The sequence below is a fragment of the Colletotrichum navitas genome, assembly GCF_030913465.1.
Source record: "Colletotrichum navitas strain CBS 125086 chromosome Unknown LY79scaffold_91, whole genome shotgun sequence".
NCBI classification, from domain to species: Eukaryota; Fungi; Ascomycota; class Sordariomycetes; order Glomerellales; family Glomerellaceae; genus Colletotrichum; species Colletotrichum navitas.
Window position 1 is genome coordinate 86,819 of NW_026850637.1, and position 14,641 is coordinate 101,459.

The 14,641-nt window shown below is 52.5% G+C and overlaps 7 protein-coding genes across 7 annotated transcripts; 2 read left to right on the top strand and 5 right to left on the bottom strand.

Annotated features, from left to right (window-relative positions):
- Positions 1 to 397: 397 nt before the first annotated feature.
- LY79DRAFT_492541 (uncharacterized protein) lies at positions 398 to 1,003 on the bottom strand (the record flags this gene model as incomplete). The annotated part of the gene is made up of 1 exon (XM_060553323.1): positions 398 to 1,003. A coding segment is annotated over one exon (606 nt), but the record flags the coding sequence as incomplete, so codon positions are not given.
- A 4,162-nt stretch (positions 1,004 to 5,165) lies between these two features.
- LY79DRAFT_411075 (uncharacterized protein) lies at positions 5,166 to 6,822 on the bottom strand. The gene is made up of 2 exons (XM_060553095.1): positions 6,186 to 6,822; positions 5,166 to 6,122 (listed from the first exon to the last, which is right to left on the bottom strand). Exons 1-2 carry the CDS (start codon positions 6,704 to 6,706, stop codon positions 5,480 to 5,482), a joined length of 1,164 nt encoding a protein of 387 aa, XP_060409111.1. The 5' UTR covers positions 6,707 to 6,822; the 3' UTR covers positions 5,166 to 5,479.
- Positions 6,823 to 7,094: 272 nt separating this feature from the next.
- LY79DRAFT_707068 (uncharacterized protein) lies at positions 7,095 to 7,630 on the top strand. Its single transcript, XM_060565040.1, has 2 exons — positions 7,095 to 7,442; positions 7,498 to 7,630. Exon 1 carries the CDS (start codon positions 7,155 to 7,157, stop codon positions 7,383 to 7,385), a length of 231 nt encoding a protein of 76 aa, XP_060409112.1. The 5' UTR covers positions 7,095 to 7,154; the 3' UTR covers positions 7,386 to 7,442; positions 7,498 to 7,630.
- Positions 7,631 to 7,887: 257 nt separating this feature from the next.
- Positions 7,888 to 8,269, bottom strand: LY79DRAFT_411091 (uncharacterized protein). Its single transcript, XM_060553096.1, has one exon. It carries the CDS (start codon positions 8,217 to 8,219, stop codon positions 7,968 to 7,970), a length of 252 nt encoding a protein of 83 aa, XP_060409113.1. The 5' UTR covers positions 8,220 to 8,269; the 3' UTR covers positions 7,888 to 7,967.
- Positions 8,270 to 8,808: 539 nt separating this feature from the next.
- LY79DRAFT_568456 (uncharacterized protein) lies at positions 8,809 to 9,534 on the bottom strand. Its single transcript, XM_060558967.1, has one exon. The coding sequence runs from the start codon at positions 9,113 to 9,115 to the stop codon at positions 8,897 to 8,899; it is 219 nt and encodes a 72-aa protein (XP_060409114.1). The 5' UTR covers positions 9,116 to 9,534; the 3' UTR covers positions 8,809 to 8,896.
- An 806-nt stretch (positions 9,535 to 10,340) lies between these two features.
- LY79DRAFT_673591 (uncharacterized protein) lies at positions 10,341 to 11,372 on the top strand (the record flags this gene model as incomplete). Its single annotated transcript, XM_060564194.1, has 2 exons — positions 10,341 to 10,376; positions 10,455 to 11,372. The coding sequence occupies 2 exons, from the start codon at positions 10,341 to 10,343 to the stop codon at positions 11,370 to 11,372; spliced, it is 954 nt and encodes a 317-aa protein (XP_060409115.1).
- A 67-nt stretch (positions 11,373 to 11,439) lies between these two features.
- LY79DRAFT_673592 (uncharacterized protein) lies at positions 11,440 to 13,287 on the bottom strand (the record flags this gene model as incomplete). Its single annotated transcript, XM_060564195.1, has 1 exon — positions 11,440 to 13,287. The coding sequence occupies one exon, from the start codon at positions 13,285 to 13,287 to the stop codon at positions 11,440 to 11,442; it is 1,848 nt and encodes a 615-aa protein (XP_060409116.1).
- Between the last annotated feature and the right edge of the window lie 1,354 nt (positions 13,288 to 14,641).

Here is a 14,641-nt window from a genome sequence, read left to right on the forward strand (position 1 = left end):
CTTTGGTATTGACAGCTGAACATGTACGTACAATAAACACCAAGGAGGATGTCATTTATAGAGGAAGGAGGGCCATGGTAGTCCATCGCCTTTGGAAAGGAGCCTTAATCTGGGATTTCGATATCAGACCTGAGGAGTGCAGCACAAGAATGGGCCCCTTGCCCCGGATAAGGCAGGTAAACCTATGTCGCCAAGCCAAGGCACGCCGCGTGACACCATATCGGGTTGCATGATGGAGGAACATCAGCCCTCAGAAGATCTTGAATAACAAACGTGACCTCTATCCAGTTGAGATACAAAAAACACGGAAACAGGTCAAATAAAAGCCGTGCACATAATTATTCCCCTCGTCGCCCCCCACGGGATTCCAAACATGGCCTAACCCAACCCAAACCCGTTATTGCTTCGTGAGTTTCACGAATCCCGACAGACGGAGGTCACTCTCGCCCTCGAGTGCTTCGTCTTGCAGCTTGGACCATCGATGGACCTGTTCGAGGGAATATTGTAGACACTTGTTGGTCCCGGCTTTGCTCTGGTCCGTCGAGTACCACAGCGTGAACCGTCCCATCTTCTGCACAGCCTTCCAGAGATTCTTTTGCAGACCCCAAATCACATCTGATATTCGTGACTGCATCGTCACACCCGCCTTGGCATCGTTGTCGTACAGCAGAAGATGCTTTCCACGGCGCGCGTCCGGGATTATCATCGCTGCGAAGCAGTGCCAGTCGGCATCCTTGTATCCGTTTCCGGTCCCAACCCAGTTACTTTGCGGGCAGCTAAAGAAGCCAATCCAGCACTTCTTGCCAAGCTTCGGCGCCTTCAGGAATGCGCTGAGGTGGTCGCGGTGTTTTGGGTCAAGCAGCAGCCTGTCCCAGTCGCCTTTTGTTCTCCCTGTTGCGAAGGAGATCTGTCTTTTGTGGAGATACGGCCCGTCCGATCGCTGGAGGTTCTCAAGCGTAGCGGTTACTCGGCTGGCTGGTGTATAGGGGGATCGTGGAAGTCTGGTTCGCGGACTGCGGCGCTTGTTTCTAACCACCATTTTTCGGCTTCATTGGATCTTATGCTCTAGTATGTTCCCTTCCAGGTCTGGCCATCATACCACATCCATAATGAAGAAAAGTTTTTCATCTCTGTTTGTCAAGCGCTTGTTTGCCGCACTTTGGTTGCCTAAATCCTTGCTTGTCACCACGTCCAATCTCCCCGTTTGCATTACCATCCCACATAACTGTTGTTCCCATTTTCATTAGACAAGTGAGAAAAATAACAGGCTTCCCGTTCTGCTCTCAAATGCCTCAAGACACTTGAGTGCTGTTACGAGACACCTTTTCTGGCTGGAAAAGTCATACGAAAACGGCTTGAATTATCTTCGTGTGAGACTGCCGGGCCAGACACGGAGATCTACGTATCTCGCAACTTGGATGCATGTCGCAGCCATCATCTCTCTCTCTCTGGATCTTTCATACCAACTCCCCCATTGTGAGGTTGTGTTGCTGCTGGCGTTGCCATTGTCGATTGTTTTTATCGTTATTTAGTAGAGGTAAAATAAAATAAAATAGAGAGAGAGAGAGAGAGAGAGAGAGAGAGAGAGAGAGAGAGAAGACGTTGAATGTGGAAAATAATTCCGCATCGACCCTCTGGCCCGCTTTACTACATCCCATCTCAGTTCTCTTCTCTCCTCTCTTAACTCTTTATTTTTTCCATCTCTGAGCATCCTTTAGCGTTTGTCAAAAGTCTCCACCTACCTTTGGCATGCTTTTTCCATCACCAAGCGTGGCAGAAAGAAGCACTATCTGACAGGCTACCTTTCTGCCATGTCTGCCTTCCTGCCCATGTCTGCCTTCCTGCCCATGTCAACATCTCTCATCTTTGCTAGAACCATATCACCTGTCTCCTTTAACTATTCTAAAGGAAGCCTTTGACGTGTCAAGAGATTCTATTATGAAGTTGACGACATAGAAACCATTATCCTTGACTACTAGAAGCATCGCTAAGACGTCTTTGAGCCCCAAACCCCGCAACCTAGACGACGGGACTCTGGAGCTCTAGACCTTGCGTTATGTCCTGCACTGTATCTTCAAATGCTTTTGCCAGATCCTCTTTCTAACCATTGGCCACCACTACAAAGGCATGGCCTTCTGCGTCCAGAAAAGCTACTCCTTTGTCACTAAAAGCCTAGAGACAGGACCCTATGTGCCCTGTTCTTTATCAAGTACTTACGTGACCCTAAACCTCACTTGCATTAAAGCTCTAGCCTAATTTCGCAAGCCTACCCTAAAGTCACTCTCAAGTAACTTGCGGCCTATTGCCACTACATGTCAGCTAACACTATTATCTAGCGCCCTAGTATTAATATAAGTCTTGAACACTTTTCCTCTATAGAAAGACTGATGTTCTAAATGGCAATAGATTTGTGTTTATTAGCCTTCTGCTTATCTAGTCTATGTTATAGCCTACCCTCTTTTTGCTGCTACTAACATCCTTCCCTTAGGGGGGAAATAGATAGTCCTGATATCTAGCCACAAAGAGGGACTACTGTAGCACCTAATACTAATAGTTCAAATGCATTCTCTACTGGTGTTCCAAGTAAGACCCCTCCCAACATACAGCCTACCTAATCAGTGACTATACCTCGTCAACTTCTAAACAACAACAACACTAATAAATTTATCTATTGGAGCGAGCACGCAGACGATGCTTATAATAGCCATTCGCTCGACGTTGCTGACACTATCAACCACTTTGAAAGCGCGGACGTTGATAATTCCGCCTACTGTTTCAACAGTACTACTAATTTACTCGTTGCTGTCCCATCTGGTACAACCATGAAAAACCATCACTACTCAGTCCAGACATCGCTCCTCGAGTAACTTATCTAAGTACCTATGCAACAATGGTAAAGACACTTTTTGGCGATGAACTGGGGAGCATGTGGATACCTTAGGTAAATAAGATTAGAAGGACGTGTGACGACTTGTTGTCCCCACAGATGAGACAACTAGCATTACTCTTAAGCGTAAGTACTACCAAGAGCTCTGTTAACATCTGAATCTTGTTGGGGTTTCCAACACAAACTACTATTAAATAGATGCCCCATTTTCATTATGCAGGGAATTCACAGCTTCCTGCCACTACAATATTACCTAGTTTATAGTGAAAGCGAATGCAGGCTCAGGAATGGCATTGATGGTTCATCAGATACATATATAATACTACAGTACGTAAACCCCAATACAGGGCACCTCTGACCTGTGCTAGCTCTTAATATCTTAAAACGGTATGAAATACCCGATAACGCAGAGCAACTGCTGAATCTGACTTCAATTCAACCATGGCGCGAACAACCGTTGGGCGCCGGAGCGTCAGTGGCAACAGAGTCCACGCTGGGCTGCAGCTTGACGTACTGACGATGATGGATGTTGACCAAGGCCAAGCGGGTTCGCGGGCGAGCTAAACCACCGATGAGGCCGTGACTGACGTACCGGCGATAATGATACTGTTGAATCTTCCCTGGGCAAGGTTCTTCAGAAAATCGTAGATATAGAGGTTATGAGAGAGGTAGAATTAGGCAAGCAGGTTACCTTGGCTCCCTTGATTATATAAAGGGTAGCCAAAGTGCGTGCTTGTTTTAGGGGCAAGTTAGCTTAGTAGTTGTGCTAATTTATACACACAAGACTATAGTGTTAATTCGTAGTGGAGTGTGTCCTTGCCAAGATGGCATCACATGAGAATAGAGGAAATTTCTAACTCCTAGGATAATCAAGTTTGTTTCTCACATAAAGAGACAAGGAAACACGATTAGAAGGAGAAGCCATAAGGCGCTCAATCCGAGGACGGGGAGGGTAACAGTGACAGTAGGAGTATAACACAAGTTTAAAGACTCTGAGCCCTTACCAGTAAACATAACTATAAGTTAAGATTAGTGTTTTTCTCATAAAAGTTGGCGTGTCGCGCTTCCAGTGTTTCGATCAAGATGGCCGCGGTGTACGAGCATGGCAGTCTCGAACGGCATGTACAGCGTCTTCTAGAAGGCATTGTTCGAGAAGTAGTTAATGATCTCCATGGAAGCTATGCTTTTGCACAATTTTAAGGGGCTGTTTTCCTTGAACACTACTGAGCACTTGTTTAATGCCTTCATGCTGGGGATGATTGATCTGCACTTCTTTTTTCAAAGCCCTAGACAGCACTTCGTTGGTCTTGATAGCCCACTTCGTCTGCATCTCGTTGCACTTATTAAGCAACTATACGACGTTGTACGCCGCTACGTGCTTATACTCCCGTTCGCACATGACCAAGTGCTTCCTCTTGTCACTGGTATCCCTGGCTGAGGCGTGGCCTACTATTGAGACGACTGTTGGCGTGCAGTACATCTGGCCCACCAGTGCCTCGTTCATCCCCGCCACTTACCTCCCTTCGTAAACACCTCCACCCACAGCAGACGAGCGGGTCGGACTGCGGCGTCCACGTTATCGCATTGGCAGCCTACATCATGACTCCGGCCATTGACTCACGACTTTAGAGTATCATGATCAAGACTGCGGCGGAGCTGGATGGCAAGACGCCCGACGAACCACCACAGGAATGCAAGAGTTGCCTGCAACGGCTTTTCTGGTTGAATTACCTGGATCACGAAGAGCTAGCCGTCCCTCGCTCTCTCGTTCCGCCCCCCAGAACCGCCAACTAGCCCAAAATTCAGCATGTTCTAATCTAGCGACTTTTTTCCTTGGCAAGGGATTTCTAGTAGCGCAGTCTTCCTGTCCATCTTTGCTGGGCAGGATCAGGAATGGACATGGCATGTATGACGTGGACACACGTCCACTGCTTTGGATTGGATGTGAGCGAGAGCGAAGGTAATGACTATGACGGTGGAGAAGACGACAGTAACAATGTCATAAAACAAACCAGGCAGTGATGGGGCTGTATGGCAGGAAAGGACGCGGGGATTCTCAAAATAAAGGATAGAGAAAAGAGAGAAGTTTCGCCATTGTGCCCGATTTCTTTTTCGGGGAACAATATCCTTCTTCCCACTTGGCTGTCGATCCAAGCGGCGTCAACAGAGTCGCGCCTTTGGCCGATTTGCTTAGCACAGCAAGAGGCGAGGTGGAAAGGCTGAGCGATATGAGTCATGTCGACCAAGTCACGACGAGTGACTGGACGCGTCGTACTCTAGCCTTCGCCCCCCCCGTCCCCCAAGTCTCGTACAGAATCGTGTCTTGGGCGATGAGCGAACTTTGGCAGTGTCCAGCCTAGTGGGCGGCCGCCGCTATGTAGCGAAGAAAAAAAAAAACAGAATGGGTATCTTGATTACGCCGAACAATGAAGCCAAACCCGTCATTTTGCAGTATCCGCACATGCCGTATCCACCGTTCCAATCGTGAGATGAAGGTATTCATTATTGTGCCTTGTCGCTGTTCCTTCCTTCTCCTCATGCCATCTTCCTGCGCTTGTTAGTCCTTGCGTTCTCATCCGATGGGTCCAAGTCTCAGGAACGCTTCGGACTCGGGGGGACCACCGTTTGCGTTAGTCGTTCCAGAAACGACGAGTACGGTTGGAAGGGGATATCGATCGAGCGGATAGCGAGATGGTGGGCGGCGTGGGGACGCTTGTGTGGGCTTGTAAGTCTGTCGAGGAAGACGGAAGGCACGTCGGCAGTGTATAGGACAAGGTGCGACTTGACCTTGGTATCGCTCACGATGACATGAACCTGCGTGGCCAGAGTTGGGGTAAGTCCATGGGCGATGGATGAGCGCGACAGCAGAGGCGACAGACATACCTGGAAGCTTTGGGTCGTGGAGAGCAGACGAGCTCGAGCATATTGGCGCTGCTGGGATTGGGCGAGGGCGATGAGCATGGCCAGGATATAGGGATCCTGCAGCGGGTCGGAGGGGGTGGTTTGTGCGAGCCTTTTGTCGTAGAGTCGCGCGGTGGGACTACTGGGCCGACGGCTTGGTGGTGGGCAAAGGATGTACTCCAGGGAGGCCTCGCGGCTGCGTTGGATATCAAGACGATGCAAGAAAGCAAGTATGGGCAGTGTGCCACCGGGAGGAAGGGTTGGTTGTGGGCGAGAGAAGATGGAGGCTGGCATGGGAATTGAATGCCCGTCGAAGTGAAAGATGAGTTGTTTACTATAGAGAAGCCAACCATTAGCATTCTGATTAGCCAGTCTGCAGAATTACGAGAGCACATACCTTGTTCGCTCAAGGGCAGCAGGGCCGTTTGACACGAGGGCCGACAGGGCAGCTGCCTTGGCGAACAATGACCGGCCTTGAGCCAGAATCCTGACGTGCTGGTCGTTGGGGGACGGGTGAGGCCGAGGTACGACTTTGGGAGATGAGACATCAATACCGGTCGTAGTTTGAGCACGCAAAACGGTGCTGGAATCAAGCTTGCGGTTTGGCGACGATGGAGGAGAAAGGCGCGACAATGGAGGTGATGATTTGTGGTGGATGAAGCTGCAGCCTAGCAGGTCGTTGACGTGACGCAATGTCCAGTGCAGGGGCCTCACGAAGAGACGCTCATGGGGGTGTGATCGAATGATTGAGGCGATTGAAAGAGATTCAAAGTCATTGTCGCGAATATCTATCGGTGTTCGTGGAGGTGATGATGCCATTGCACACATCGTGTCTGTGACGGCTGCTGGTGAGGCGGGTGTTGTTTTTTCTCTAGACGAGAGCAGCAGCTGAAAGAAATCATGGGGAATGAATGGCATGAATGTGCATGGACACCCTGCAAGATACGTACCTGTCTGTTAGATAAGATACTGCTTACCTAAGGTAGATAGATAGGTACCTTGCACTTCAAAATTTCTGCGCACAGTTACCTACCCCGGTAGGTAGACATAAAGTATCTAGATATCTGTCATCTTTTAGCCGGCTGTTGCTTGAGAGAGGTTGAGGAAACGGGAGGAGAGCTGCTGCTCTCTATGGGGCGAGCTGATCGGCCTACTTGAAGGGGCCGAGTCTACGCTGGAGTCGAGGATACAGAGCCTTGGGGCTGATGATGATAATAATGATGACGACATGGAAGACGCGAAGTGACTCATGGGTACCCATCTTCGACAGGGTCTCTCGCCGTTTGAAGGGAACTTGAACTTGCTTAGCTAAAGAGTGGGAGGACACAGCGTTAGTAAGAGAGACAGGCATTGCAGACAGACTTCTATGTGCTTGAGTAAAACGAGTGCATTTGCACTCGACAACTCTCTCACTTCCAACCCGTTTTTTGGACCAAGGATGGTCGGGCATACATACGTCTCAGTCCACTTCAATAACACATTGCATTGCACCAAGGAAACGGATTTGTTCACACCTTGCCAACCAAACGCCCTTCCCAGATGGCGCAGCCACATCTCAGGCCGCACATATTCTAATCCAGACCGCGCCAATCTATAGATGGCTACAGCAGCCAGCTAGCGTCTTCAATACGCTGGTCAGTAACTCACTACCTAGGTACGGTTGCTTCTTGTTTTCTTCCACTGCTCTTGCTGACCTTTGGCTCTCTCAGTAGAGCACACCGTGTGCCGCTGGCACTCCCACACTCTCCCGAAGCTGAATGAATTCCATTGCTGCAGCTAGGTAGACTACCTAAACAACATGTCATCTTCTGAACCCTTCCTCGACCCCCCGACCCAAGAACGGTACGGACCAACATGTCGACACGCTCGCTACACTCCAATACTGCCACTCTGACTATCAATCCATTTTCAGAGAGTAACCACAAGATGAAGTCGAAGCAGACACTCTTTACTACAAAGGAGGACGAGGACATCATACGACTTAGCCGCGAGCTGGTGCGCGCTGGCGTATCCATCATGGAGAATGTGAGCAGCCTCGAACTTTCTCAATATTACACGGATCTTCGCTACATCCGCCTCGCCTCGGTCGTCCTTGCTTGTCACACTCTCATCTCGAGCCTCCACAAGGAGGACTGACTCCACGAGATCCAATGACGGAATGATCTAGCAGTCGCCAAACTCAACTGTCAAGCTGTGCTTGAACCCGGGTAGAGGCTTGAAAAATTCCCGCTCGCTCTGTTGAACATCCGTCTCTTCCCACCATCGTCAATCTCCCACCTCCATCAGAACAACACAAGCAGCCTAGGGTTACTTTGTCAAGTCTACAAAAGCCATGTGCAAACATGACAGAACGAATAGATGGGATACTGCGGCTACTGTTTTGGATTATTAATGTAATGATAGGTAATATAAGCTTGAGACCAACAGACATGCCTGGGCTACATGCCGGTTCGACTCCCCCCCCTCATGAATACCTTGCCAGCAAATGCGTAGCAACTCCGATACACCTCGCTCATCTTCAGCTCCAAGGAAGCCAACGTATGCCGGTCAAAACCAAACCACCAGTTGGCAGCTTCAAGGTCCTCCTGCAGCGTCCATCGGCTCACTAGCCCCTCATCGAGCAGCGACTGAAAGGCATCAAGCACCTCGAGCCGTTCCTTGACCCTACTATCCCGGTTCCGCTCTAGGATCACGCAGACGGCCGACGCGTCGTTCCCGGCCCCGCGTTGAATGTCAGCCAGCGCTTGATCGTCCGGTAACGCACCGCTGTCGAGGACGTCAGCCCACGCGCAGAGATTCTGTGTGATCTTGTTCATGATGGCTGCTGGCCCGTCCGGTTGATCCGGCCTGCCAGAGACGAGGTCCCGCTTTGCGTCTTGCACGATCCTCTGCCCGGTCAGGAGGATTCCTACGAAGCGTTGTATGCGCCGTTGCATAATAGGTACGACGGGGTGCGTGTGAAACCCCAACTGCGAGCACCAGGTGTCTTTGACTGTCGCGGCCGAGTAGTGCTCCATGTCGCGTAGCTCGGAGCGCATCCGTGTGAGAAGTGCCGAAAGAGCCTCGGCCCAGGCCGTGTCGATCTGGGCGCCGAGCATGGCGTACTGATCATAGAGGACGACAATGTCGGTAGTGTCTGCGAGAGACGAGCGCTGCACATCTGCGAGAAGCTGGCGCACACCACGTGCGTAGGGGAAGATGAGGCCCTTTTCTGTCGGAAGAGGGCCACTGACCGACACGGCAAACGGCACGGTGATGATCGTGGGGGAGGGCGAGGGTGAGGAGGGCGAAGTATACGAGTACGAGATGGGAGACGGCCACATCCATCTTCCGAGCCCTTGGGCAATGGTCTGATAGGCCCAGAACCCGGAAAAAACACAGAAGATGGCGAGGGAGATGGAGAACAGCCGTGGAATATTACGAACGATGTCGTAGTAGCGGGCAGGAGAAGCCCAAGCCTCCCGAGCAAAGCCAGCGAGGTTGGCCAACAGTCTTCCCGGCGTGCCTAAACGGTTCCCTTTCACATGTGCAGTCGTCTCGTAATAATTGTTATTTGTTATTGTGTTTGTGGTCCGGTGGTTCACTTGGACGGGCGCGTTGTATTGTGTGTTATTGTTCGTCTGTTGGGGTGTCTTCGAGCCTGAAGAGGCGGGGAGGAGGTGTTCGGCAGCAGCAGCAGCAGCAGCATCTGTATTGGGAGGCATGTGGATTTCTTTCCCCGTGCTGGTGTCGGTCTCTTTTCCGGGCCTTTCCCGGACACTGCCTTGGGCCTCTCTTTGTTTCTGGCCCAGTCAAGTCAGCAAGCCAAGTCATGTTATTTGATCCAGGAAGAAGAGGGAAGTACGGATAGGTCTTTACCCTTTGGTTCCTATCCATCCTCCTGAGCATCCTGTCCGCCTCGGCCTGTGAAAGATTGCCAGCATTGTTGCTTGAGCCGTCGGGTTGACTTGGAGGCATGGTGCTTTGTGACGGGCGTGTTGAATCAAGTTGGAGGAGAGAGACGAGGAAGACAGACGGGTCCGGCAGGTCGGTTATAGATGAATAGATGGAAGAGTGTAAAAGTAAGTGGGTGTGTGAGTGAAAATTGCGCAGATGACTTGCCGAGACAAACAAACAGAATGTCAGATGCAAATTATCCTCTGCAGAACTCAAGGCACTTACACACCACTTTGACCATGTCTCGTCCATCACGTCCCAGCCAACACAGCAACAAAGACATCAAACCCCCCACCAAAGAAAGAAGAAACAAACAACGGAGAAGACGATTCCCTCTTCCATGGCCCAAGTTTCTAGTCAGTTCCCGCAGACTCTTTTGCGGATGGCGGCGGGGTGCTGCCGACATCCGCGACACCAGGCACCATCGCCAATGCAAACAAAAAAGAAAACACGAGACCATTCCAAACTGATCCATCGCTTGAATAAATGACTCGGAATCTTCCACAGGTTCCTAACACGCCGCTTTTGTTTCTTCTGCTACAGGTGCTGCAGACTTGGTACTTAACTCATCCCTACGCCACGACACGACACTAGTTCGGGCTTCTTCCAAACCAGCATGCCTACCGACGTGTTTGATAACCTCACCTACGCAGTAAGTCTCGCCGTTCGACTCAACAATCAAGGCCTTCCATGCATCCGAGTCCTGCTAACAGCTTCGTCGCATGAATAGTCCATGGAGCCATGCACCGGCGAGAAGGCCAAGCTCAACAACAAGGCGTCAATCCGATGCCGCCAGCTGCTCCGCTTCTACGAACACGTCAAATGCCTCGCGCCGAACGAAGGTAACAAGAGCTCCATTGAGAGCCTTTTGGCCATCTTGGAGCCCCGCCTTGCCAAGGCGAGCAACATTGCTTCAACAACGACTGAGAGTGAAGACGAGGAGCCATTTCTCGATTCTTGGCGTGTCGACGATCAGAGACATTTGAAGGGCTGGCTCACGAAAAATTTCGACAAGTGGAACGATGATGAAGGAAAGCAAGGCGAAGATGACCAAGCACCTGATCATCATGGACATGGGAACATCGTCATTCCGGTCACGCCGGCAGATGTGCCCACCGAGGTGGAGGCTGTTACAGCTCTCACGAGCGAGATGGCAATCTCTTCGCCAGAAGCAGCTCAGGATGACGTTTCCCGTCATGTCGAGGCAAACGCCGCATCTCTCGCCCCTGCACCCTTGAATCTGCGACGGTCACCACCACTGCACGCCATCGTCACGCCGCCGCCGGCACTGGCGCCTCTGCCAGCCGAATACTACGCCTTTGCCCGCGCGAGATCCCAGCGAGGACAGGCCCGAAGACGGCTCGACGAGGCCAACAAGGATGAGACGAGAGCAAGGGACGCGTTCAAAGAGGGAACCGACGCGTACAACGGGGCTTCCAAGGCCTCCGGAGCCGGCAACCGTAGCAGCACCATCAGCACAAACAGTGCCAAGGTCTACCTGCATGCTTCATCGGAGTTCCAAAAGGCACGCGCCAAGGCGGAGGAAGCAACTGCGGCATTTGCCGAGGCGGAGCGTCGTGTAGAGGCAGCCAAGGCGGTGTTTGTGGCATGGGTGCGTGAGCAGCGACAGCAGGGTCAGCGGGAGTAGCGAGAGCATCATGTAGATTATTAAGTAATGATTACCATCGATCCTGTGACGCCCCCCTCTCTCTTGATCAGACGGCGTAGCTACGGGCCTTTTCACGGAGATGGCTGATAAGCCCATCGACATCCGGGACATACCAGAGTATCAGATGCGCAGATGCACAGTCGCAAGGCCGGCGGTCGACTGTCGAAATGTCGTCATGGCTGTTGATTTGCGTGATCCACGGTGTGGCCTGCCGCTTCTGGCTGCTGCGACGCGGTGTCGTAATCATGGACGAGAGCCAGCGGGTAGCCTCGTTGATGGCGCGTTTGCATGTGGCGAGCCACGGAGAATCCGGGGTCGAGGTTGTCCCATGTTCCGAGGACATGAGCGTGTCGAGCAGGGCCCGAAGTGCTCCCGACATGTCGTCCAGTGCCTTTTCGGCGTCGTGGAACCGCGCCCCCGTGTCCGCCACCTGACTCTCGAGAGCCTTGATGGTATTGTTGGCCGTCTGCGTCAACTGCGCCAGCATCCGGGAAGCGTGGACGCCAAGCATAGCCTTGTCGCCTTCGATGGCGGCGTCCGTCCAGTTGGCGCCGAGCTGGCCTTGGTTGTTGAGAGGGCTGCTGTCGCGGAGGACAAGAAGCCGACAGCTCTGCCAGATGGACGACGGCTTATTGGTCTGCGACGGCTGGGCGTTGGCATCCGGCACGACTCCGTGCTCGTCGGCCAGTGCCATCAACCTGTCGATTTCGCCCTTGAGGGTGTCGGCGCTGGGAAGGATCTGGTTGACGACGGCGTGGCCCTTCCGAAGGCTGCGAGGGAGGAGTCCCTCCTTGGATTCCGGATCGAGGAAGCCTAGCATGGTTGTCAAGATGTATTTACTCGTGCGGATCGTGTCGTCAGAGGCGTCGGCGGTGTACGCGACAGCACGCGTGCTGGTATCGTGGCTGCTGCCGCGAGGTGTGTCGTCCAGCGCCCGCGCAAGGGACTGGAGCCAATGCGGTGTGGAAAAGCTCATGGAGTTGTTGTAAAAGGTTGAGGCCTGCATCCACGCGACACGTAGGTCCCTCATGGCATCCGAGACCCAGCCGCACACGCGGTTGAAGTACTGGACAATGTCGGTATCGGCCGGAGCTCGGGCAGTGAGTACGAGGCAGAAGTCGGTGACTTGGTTGTGTAAAGACGCAAGGAGGGCGAGAGAAGTGGCGTTGCTGTTGCTTTTGTTGCTCTTGTTGTCGATGTAATGGTCGGTGGGAATCGTCAGGGGAACGAGAGCCTCATCATGGAGGTAGAGAATCCTTGTGAAGTTATCCTGAAGCGGAAGAGGAGACAATACGACGGGGAGGGCAGCATCGGGGCGACTTGTGGTTGTCGGAAAGGGCTCCAAGTTCAACAGAACGAACAACCCGATAGCTAGAAAGCAGAGCAAGAGAGTCGCGGCCAAGCAAACGCTGCTGAGGACAAGTGTGCGGCGGCGGCGGCGACGACGACTGCGGGGTGAGGAGGAGAAGTGAACGATGGTGTGGCTGGTGATGGCTGTGTATGGGCTGAAAGGCACGGGTGCGTACTGGCTTGGCGGTGACGACGTACACGAGACGAGGCCGTCGTGGTCGAAGACGGCAAAGAGCGGCTCCCCTGGTACGAAGCTGGTGTCAAAATACAGAGAGATGGTCTGGGTTTGGATGGCAGTGGCGTCTAGAGATGCCGAGTTGTTGGGGGGTGATGGCGTCGTCAAGTGTGGAAAGCCGACAGAAAAGGTGAGGCGGTTAAAGTGACCCGAGAGGGCAGGTGAATAGGCCTTGTCCGAGTCGGCATCGTCGTCATGCGGCTCAGTTGGTGATGCGGATGAAGGAGATGAGGACGGAGATAATGGGGATCCGACCCGAGGGGTGTTGGAAACGCAGGACGTCGGCAAACGAGACGGTACGGCTGGCATTGGCGTGTCCGGCCTGCTGCGTTGGCCAGAGGATGAGCAGACTCGAGACAAGCAAGTTATGTTAGTAATGGGGATGTAATGCGGACAGAGTGGTAGTAGTAGTAGTGGTGGTGGTGGTGGTGGTAGTTGTCTTCGAAGAAGAAAAGGAACAAAACGATGACAACGACGAGGATGACGGCGATGAAGAGAATAACATGACATTCCCGAGTGTTGTTCATTAAATCTACGGCGGGATCATCAGAACAAGGCAGGCAGACAGACGCATTGGCACAACAAACACATTACCAGGGGGCATTCAATACCATTCATATCACCATTTCATTAAAGCTGTGTACTTGTAGGTTACATTGTGCATCTTTCATCATGATTTTCATCATCCATGGCAAAAACTTGCACGCAAACGGCCTTCTCGACATGACCGAGTCACGCGCACTGTGTAACACGGCCCCACCCCACCACTCCCGGCCCCGGTCGGCACGGACCCCGTCCCACTTAAACATCGGATACGGATGCACGGGTCCGCACCTGGCCCGGCAACACCCTTATGCCCTTGTACACCTTTGCACAAATACCCCAGGGGGAAGGGCACCGGCCACTCGTCTCTCGTATTCCTCAGATGCGACGTGTTGTTTGTTTTGTTTGTTGTTTTGCCAGTGGTGGGAACGGGGTGGCTGGGGGATGGGCAGTGCGTGCAGATATCGCACCTCCCAAGATGCAGGGCGCGCCAGAAAATGGGGTTTTTTTTTGGGTTTTTTTGGGGGGGGGGTTTTTTTTTGGAGGGGGGAGGGAGGGGGCAGCACAAGCAGAGAGTAGAATCGGAAATCTACTGTGCACAAATCCCCTGGCACATGCCGCTGCTCGTGTCTGGACGCGCAAGGCAGATTGGATGCATCGCTTTGATGCGGCAGGGAGGCAGAAACAAGTGGGCGCCCACTGTTCACAATCCTCGATGCTCGCATGCAGAGTGGCTCGATCCGCCAAGCCTGAATTTGTAAAGTGGAAGACACGAGAGACGAGTAGACCACGCGGTGGGATGAGAGGAGATATACTCACGCAGCAGCACAACAACGACCGGGCCAGCCGCGGTGCACAATCTGCGTAGAGCTTGAGCATGGTTTCTTCCAAAGGCCAAGGAAATGACGAGATGGGTATGATACCGAACCAAGTCCATGTCCCAACGCACGGCTGGGTGGCTCAACAAGTCACGCGCACCGCGGCTCTTCCCATGTCCCAATCAACGGGTGCCCACCCCGGGGATTGGAAACGAGAAAAGACACAAGCACGGAGACGAGGTGAGACCAAGCCGGCCGCACGAGGGACATGAACTCAATCCCGGCAACAACCTCCTGGCGAA